At 39.1% G+C, this 8,300-nt stretch overlaps 1 protein-coding gene across 1 annotated transcript; it reads left to right on the top strand.

Moving 5' to 3' along the window:
• The first annotated feature begins 511 nt into the window (after positions 1 to 511).
• Positions 512 to 1,507, top strand: LOC129553595 (olfactory receptor 52N4-like). The gene has a single exon (XM_055422407.2). The coding sequence runs from the start codon at positions 512 to 514 to the stop codon at positions 1,505 to 1,507; it is 996 nt and encodes a 331-aa protein (XP_055278382.2).
• The last annotated feature ends 6,793 nt before the right edge of the window (positions 1,508 to 8,300 follow it).

Here is an 8,300-nt window from a genome sequence, read left to right as displayed (position 1 = left end):
CTGCGCTGCTTCTCCGCTGGGAGTTACCGTTTGGCGGGTAATCTGTGGGTTTTAAAAAAATCTTAAAAAAAAAAAAGAGGGTTATGTGGCCCTCTGAGCTTCCAAGGCTCGCCACAGATTCGCCAGTGAGAATGTTTCCTGGTGTTTGGAAACTTCTCTCTTTTTAAAGCCTCCCTTCCCGGGACGGAGCTCCGTCCTTACTTCTTTTGTCTTGCTTTTTATCTTTTATGTTTTTTCCTACCTCCTTTCGAAGACAATGGGCTGCTTTTCTGGGTGCCTGACGTCCTCTGCCAGCATTCAGAAGTTGTTTTGTGGACTTTACTCGCGTTCAAATGTTCTTTTGATGAATTTGTGGAGGAGAGAGTGGTCTCGCCGTCCTATTCCTCCGCCATCTTGTTCCTCCCCCCAGAATTTTAAAACAAAGAAAAAGAGAAAGTAATCGTAAACTATATTTTCTCTTGTCTTTATCTCGCTCTAGGAAAAGTCACATAAAGTTTAAGTCTAATTGATTATGCTAATGCTGAATAAAACGGAGTGGGTCCCACCCTCCTTCGTTCTGAATGGAGTCCCAGGACTGGAAGATGTGCATATTTGGATTTCCTTCCCATTCTGCTCCATGTATGTTGTAGCTATGGCAGGGAATTGTGGACTCCTCTACCTCATCTACTGTGAGGACTCCTTGCACAGACCTATGTATTACTTCTTGGCCATGCTTTCCCTAACTGATCTTGTCATATGCTCTAGCACAGTCCCTAAAGCCCTCTGCATCTTCTGGTTCCATTTCAAGAAAATTGGCTTTGATGGGTGCCTGATCCAGATGTTCTTTGTCCACACCTTCACAGGGATGGAGTCTGGGGTGCTCATGCTCATGGCCCTGGACCGCTACGTGGCCATCTGCTACCCTCTGCGCTACTCAACTATCCTCACAAATCCCGTCATTGCAAAGGCGGGTCTCTCCACCTTTCTCAGAGGGGTGTTGCTCATTATTCCCTTCCCTTTCCTCATCAAGCGCCTGCCCTATTGCAGAGGCAATGTAATCCCCTACACTTTTTGTGACCACATGTCTGTGGCCAAGTTGTCTTGTGGAAATGTCAAGGTCAATGCCATCTATGGTCTGATTGTTGCCCTCCTGATTGGAGGTTTTGACATCCTGTGCATCACAGTCTCCTACACAATGATCCTGAGGGCAGTGGTCAGCCTCTCCTCAGTAGAAGCTCGGCGGAAGGCCTTCAGCACCTGCACTGCTCACATCTGTGCTATAGTTTTCTCCTACAGCCCAGCCTTCTTCTCTTTCTTTTCCCATCGCTTTGGGAGCCACACAGTCCCTCCCTCTTGTCACATCATTGTGGCCAATATTTATCTACTGTTGCCTCCAACTATGAATCCTGTTGTGTATGGGGTGAAAACCAAGCAGATAAGAGACTGTGTTTTAGGAATCCTTTCAGGTTCTAAGAATACCAAATCCCAAAACAATGAGTGGGCATTCCCAGGAAGGAAAAGGGAATGATGACTTCTAGTTACCTGTTTAGGTGGGAGTTGGCAAAATCTTTCTGCAAGTTCTATTTTGGCCACTAAAATGGGACTTAACTAGTGTGAGTGCATCTCCAATGCATGTCCTGTCGTGAGAATCTCAGTATCACCTGCACACCCACCAATCTTTCTATGAATTTCTTATTTCTCATTGCTGTGAACGAATAGTCTAATAACTAACCCAAGTTTTCTTGAACATAAACAAAATAGACCATTTTTCATAAAAAGGTGAATAAAATGGGAGGACATGATTCTGTTTTAAACAGTGAATTTAATAGTCAGATAGCCAGTTGTGACTGTGCCCTGAAAATATATACTCTCTACTTTTAATCACTAACAAAGTATCTCTTTCTTTCCAAGGAACAGGTAGAAAGTATCCTATGATGAATTTCAAGTTTCTGGGAATTTGATTAGAATCTTATTTTACACTGAATTGGTATCTCTTAGCCAGACTACCCACACTATTATACTACAGACTAATCTGGCGTTCATTTTCTTTTGAAAGTGTATTTGAAAGCATACAATCTGGAAGGTGAGGTTTTATTTTTATAAGAATGGCATGAGATTGGATCAAAATTGACTGTTTTCATCTTATTTCCGATTCTTAAACTAATAAAATGAAATCTTTCAGATAATTAAAATTCTGATAAACAAGTGAGGGACTAATCATTAAGATTTTTCTAAATTAATAAACAAGTGGGGGACTAAAGGAAATGGTACTTTTTATAAGTTTCTTGAGTACTTATTCAATTATATATAAGAATTTTAGAGTAAACTGAATCTTTACTCTTATCTCTCTTTTCAACTGGAAAAACACACATTATCTCTCCCCAATTCAGTTAATCATACACACAAAATTGCATTGAATTATTTAATTGTTTTTCTTTACTATCTTGTAAAATCCTGCAGAACAACTCTACCCCCTAAACTGCAATTATTCTCCCTGTATCATCCCATTTCTCTGTTCGCCTTAACCTCAAAACTTCTAAAATGAGTTTTCAACATTCTCTCCATTTTTTCCCCTCAAGTTGAAATCACTCTTTCCCTAGTTTTTCTTTCTGTCATCCCTTCCATTAACTGAAATTGCTTCTGTCAATCTCACTAAGGACTTCCACAATAACAAATAAAGTTCTTTATGGGTTCATCCAATGTTACCTCTCAGAAATAAACAATGCAATTCTGCATTTCCAGTATCTTGAAACATTGATGCTCAATGTCACTAATTATCAGAAAAAGACAAATCAAAATTACAATGAGATATCTTTTCACATCCTGTTAGGATGGCAATCATAAAAATTAGCAACATTTGTTGGTGAGGATGTCAAGAAATTGGAACTCCTGTGAACTCCTCTGTGAGAATATAAAATTGTGCAGCCACTATGAAAAAAGTAGGGAGGCTCCTCAAAAAATTAAAAATAGAATTATTGCATGGTAGAACAATCCCAGTTCTGATTATTTAACCCCCAAACTGACAATAGGATCTCAGTAGGATATACACACTTCATGTTCATTACTGAATTATTCACAGTATCTAAGATGTGAAAAAAAGCTAAATGTACATGGATGTATGCCTAAGTAAGAAAATATGGTTTGTATCCATGAAAATAAGAGATCCTGTCATATACTGCATCTTAGATAGACCTTAAAAATTATATTAAGTGAAAAAAGATAGACGGAAGGGCAAATATAGTGATTTTATAATATAGTGATTCCACTAAACGAAATACCTCAGCCATAAAGAAAAGAATGAAATGCCATTTGCGGCAATATAGATGGACCTCGAGACTATCATGCTAAGTGATGTAAGTCAGACTGAGAAATTAAAATATCATATGATATCACTTACATGTGGAATCTAATAAAAATTGTACAAATGAACTTATTTACAAGATAAAAACAAACTCACATATCTCAAAATCAAACTTCTGGTTACCAAAGGGGAAATGTGGGGGGAAGTGATAAATTAGGAGATTGGAATTAACATATACACACTACTATGTATATGAAATGGGCTTCCCTGGAGGCTCAGATGGTAAAATGTTTACCTACAATGCAGGAGACCCGAGTTCGACCCCTGGGTTGGGAAGATCCCTGGAGAAGGAAATGGCAACCCACTCCAGTATTCTTGCCTGGAAAATTCCATTGACGTAGAAGCCTGCTGGGCTACACAGTCCATGGGGTTGCAGAGTCTGACAGGACTGACCAACTTCACTATGTATAAAATAGATAACTAACGAAGACTTTCTGTATAACACAGGGAAATCTACTCATGATTATACTCAATACTCTATAAAAATCTACATGTGAAAAGAATCTGAAAAAGAATTGACATATATATATATGAAAGTGAAATTCGCTCAGTCACATCCGACTCTTTGTGACCTCATGGAGGATACAGTCCATGTAATTCTCTAGGTCAGACTGAGAATAGGTAGTAGACTGGAGTAGGTAGTCTTTCCCTTCTCCAGGGCATCCTCCCAACCCAGGTCTCCTGCATTGCAGGCAGATTCTTTACCAGCTGAGCCACAGGGGAAGTCCATATGTAAATATGTATATACATACACACACACATATATAACTGATTCACTTTCCTGTACATTTGAAACTAGCACAACATTGTAAACCAACTATACTTAAATAAAAATTTAGATACAAACAAACAAAAACACAAACAGTGTAGTTTATATACATGATGAAATATTCAGGCATAAATGCAAGGCAGTCACAAAAGGACAAATTTGATTCCACTATGTATAAAAAAGTGTTAGTACCTCAGTTATGTCCAACTCTTTGCAACCCCATGAACTATAGCCTGCCAGGCTCCTCTGTCCATAGAATTCTCCAGGCAAGAATACTGGAGTGGGTATTTATTCCCTTCTCCAAGGGATCTTCCCAACCCAAGGATTGAACCCAGGTCTCCTGTATTTCAGGCTGTTGCTTTACCATCTGAATCACTAGGGAAAACCTTGTTAGTCGTGTCTAACTCTTTTTGACTCCATAGATTGTAGCCCACCAGGCTCCTCTATCCATGGAATTCTCCAGGCAGGAATACTGGAATGAGTAGCCATTTCCTTCTCCAGGGAATCTTCCTTTCTCCAGGGACTATACTGGCCCAGGAATCAAACCCAGGTCTCCTGTGTTGTAGGAAGATTCCTTACCATTGAGCCCACCAGGGAAGCCTGATTCCACTATATGAAGTACCTAATGTACTTCCCATAGAATCTGAAAGTAGAATGGTGATTATGCTTATATGTTATGATCATATGGTGTTCAGTCACTTAGTCATAACCGATTCTTTGAGACCCCTTGGACTGCAGCATGGCAGGCTTTTCTGTCCTTCACCATCTTCTGGAGTTTGCTCAAATTCATGTCCATTGAAGTGATGATGCCATACAAACATCTCATCCTCTGTCATTCCCTTCTCCTGTCTTCAATCTTTCCCAGCATCAGATATCTTTACCAATGAGTCATCCCTTCTCATCAGGTGGTCAAAGTATTGGAGCTGCAACTTCAGCATCAATCCTTCCAGTGAATATTCAGGATTGATTTCCTTTAGGATTGACTGGTTTGATCTGTACAAGGGACTCTCAAGAGTCTTCTCCAGCCCCACAGTTCAAAAGCATCAATTCTTTGGTGCTCAACTTTATGGTCCAACTCTCACATCCGTACATGACTACTGGAAAAACTATAGCTTTGACTCTATGGACCTTTGTTGGCAATGTGATGTCTCTGCTTTTTTGCTTTGTAATATGCTGTTTAGGCTTGTCATGGGTTTCCTTGGTGGTTCAGTTGGTAAAGAAGCACAAGCTGGAATCAAGATTGCTGGGAGAAATATCAATAACCTCAGATATGCAGATGACACCACCCTTATGGCAGAAAGTGAAGAGGAACTCAAAGGCCTCTTGATGAAAGTGAAAGAGAAGAGTGAAAAGTTTGGCTTGAAGCTCAACATTCAGGAGACCCAGGTTCAATTCCTGGGTCAGGAAGATCCCCTGGAGAAGGAAATGGCAACCCCCTCCAGTATTCTTGCCTGGAGAATCCCATGGACAGAGGAGCCTGGGGGACTAAGTGGACTAGGTTTGTCACAGCTTTTCTTCCAAGAAGCACATGTCTTTTAATTTTATAGCTGCAATCCCATCCGCAATGATTGTTATCATATAATAATATGTATAATATATAAATAACTATGTGGTACTGATGAAATAAATTACAAATATTTAAATGAAAAAATATACAGTGCTCATGAATGTGAAGATATCAGTTCTTTCCAAAATAATATGCAGATGCATATATCAGTCAATTTTCACCATAAAGAGGAAGTTTTGTAGCTCTACAGGGGTCTTATCTAAGGTGAACAAGTGGCAGGTCCTGGGAAGTAGGAGAGATTTGGTCACAGGGCTTTTGGAGAAATCACATTAGGAACATACAATTGTTTTTGACTTGGTGAGCAGTTATCAAGGGCATGCAACTACACGGGGATGTAGTGTTAGTGTAAGGACCCCACAATCAAACAAATGGATGCAGAGGCAGAGATACTATGAGACAGCTTAGCTAACCACTTAGTGCAATCTCCAGACACACCCAGAAATAACATTTAATCTAGGCATACCATGGCAATCATGTTGACACATAAAATTAAATGGTACAATGAAAGGAATCAATACATGCAATATGAATATTGAAACATCCTAAGTGAAAAATTTTGGAAGAGATGGGAATACCAGACCACCTGACCTGCCTCTTGAGAAACCTGTATGCAAGTCAGGAAGCAACAGTCAGAACTGGACATGGAACAACAGACTGGTTCCAAATAGGAAAAGGAGTATGTCAAGGCTGTATATTGTCACCTTGCTTATTTAACTTATATGCAGAGTACATCATGAGGAACGCTGGGCTGGAAGAAGCACAAGCTGGAATCAAGATTGCTGGGAGAAATATCAATAACCTCAGATATGCAGATGACACTACCCTTATGGCAGAAAGTGAAGAGGAACTCAAAGGCCTCTTGATGAAAGTGAAAGAGGAGAGTGAAAAGCTTGGCTTGAAGCTCAACATTCAGAAAACAAAGATCATGGCATCTGGTCCCATCACTTCATGGGAAATAGATGGGGAAACTGTGGAAACAGTGTCAGACTTTATTTTTTTGGGCTCCAAAATCACTGCGGACGCCGATTGCAGCCATGAAATTACAAGATGCTTACTCCTTGGAAGGAAAGTTATGACCAACCTAGATAGTATATTAAAAAGCAGAGACATTACTTTGCCAACCAAGGTCCATCTAGTCAAGGTTATGGTTTTTCCAGTGGTCATGTATGGATGTGAGAGTTGGACTGTGAAGAAAGCTGAGCACCAAAGAATTGATGCTTTTGAACTGTGGTGCTGGAGAAGACTCTTGAGAGTCCCTTGGACTGCAAGGAGATCCAACCAGTCCATTCTAAAGGAGATCAATCCTGGGTGTTCATTGGAAGGACTGATGCTAAAGCTGAAACTCCAATACTTTGGCCACCTCATGCGACGAGTTGACTCCCTGGAAAAGACTCTGATACTGGGAAGGATTAGGGGCGGGAGGAGAAGGGGACGACCAAGAATGAGATGGCTGGATGGCATCACTGACTCGATGGATATGAGTTTGAGTGAACTCCGGGAGTTGGTGATGGACTGGGAGGCCTGGCGTGCTGTGAGTCATGGGGTTGCAAAGAGTCGGACACGACTGAGCGACTGAACTGAAGTGAACTGAAGTGAAAAAAGTCAGATAAAAATAGTTCATATTTTGTCATTCCATGCACATGAAATGGCTAGAATTAAAATCATAGAAAAGTATGCCAATTAGTGTTTGTCCTGTTCTGAAGGGAAGAAGCAATAGAAAATGATGCTTAAAGAGTATAGGCCTTGCTTTTAATGTAATGGGAATATTCTACAGTTAGGCAGAGAGGTAGTGGTTACACATCATTGTGAATCTACTAACAAATGCTGAATTGTCCATTTTTAAATTGTTAAAATAATTCATTTTATGTGTTTCATCTTAAAAAATAAAAGTAAAAACATTAAGCAAAATAGTTTTCTATATGTATATTTAATATTATTGGTTCTTGTATAAAAAAATCTTAGCTGCCCAAGAAAATAGCAGTGTTTATATTTAATATGCTGTCATCCAAGTTTTTGTTAAAAACATATATACTAATGTATATTAAGAAGTTTGATAGAGAAATATTTATCAGAAGAGAAATGTGTTACCTCCACTTTACAGAATTTGTTGGTGTTTTTAATCTCCTTCCAAAGTCATTTTATTTTTACATATTAATCAAAATATATGGATATTACCTTTATTGTCTAATTGAAGGAATGTAAATCTAGAATCAGTTGTTGTATTGTATTATTGCTACTATCATAATCATTTTTATATTTAATTATTCCTAACCTAACACATATTCATAACAAGCCAGAACTTTTGATGTCATTTTAAAAAGCCACAATATTCATCACCTTCAGTATCACCAACTCAATGGACATGAGTTAGAGCAAACTCTGAGAGATGATGAAGGACAGGGAAGCCTGGTGTACTATAGTCCATGAGGTCACAGAGAATCGGACATGACTTAGCAACTGGACAACAAATTCAATTGAAAGTAAACTTCTTGAAGATCAGGGTGCATGTTATGTGATTTTTGCAGAGTTCCCACTATGATTTTTGGAGTACTAGATCCTCATGATGGTTTAGACACAACAAAATAAAACAAATAAAAGAAAATTAATGAATATGTGAGTGATTG

Source organism: Moschus berezovskii, chromosome 14 (genome assembly GCF_049115385.1).
Source record: "Moschus berezovskii isolate FMDL1 chromosome 14, NW_MosBer_1.0, whole genome shotgun sequence".
In the NCBI taxonomy this organism is placed as follows: Eukaryota; Metazoa; Chordata; class Mammalia; order Artiodactyla; family Moschidae; genus Moschus; species Moschus berezovskii.
Note: the sequence above shows the minus strand (reverse complement) of the source record. Positions and strands in the feature narration are given on the sequence as shown.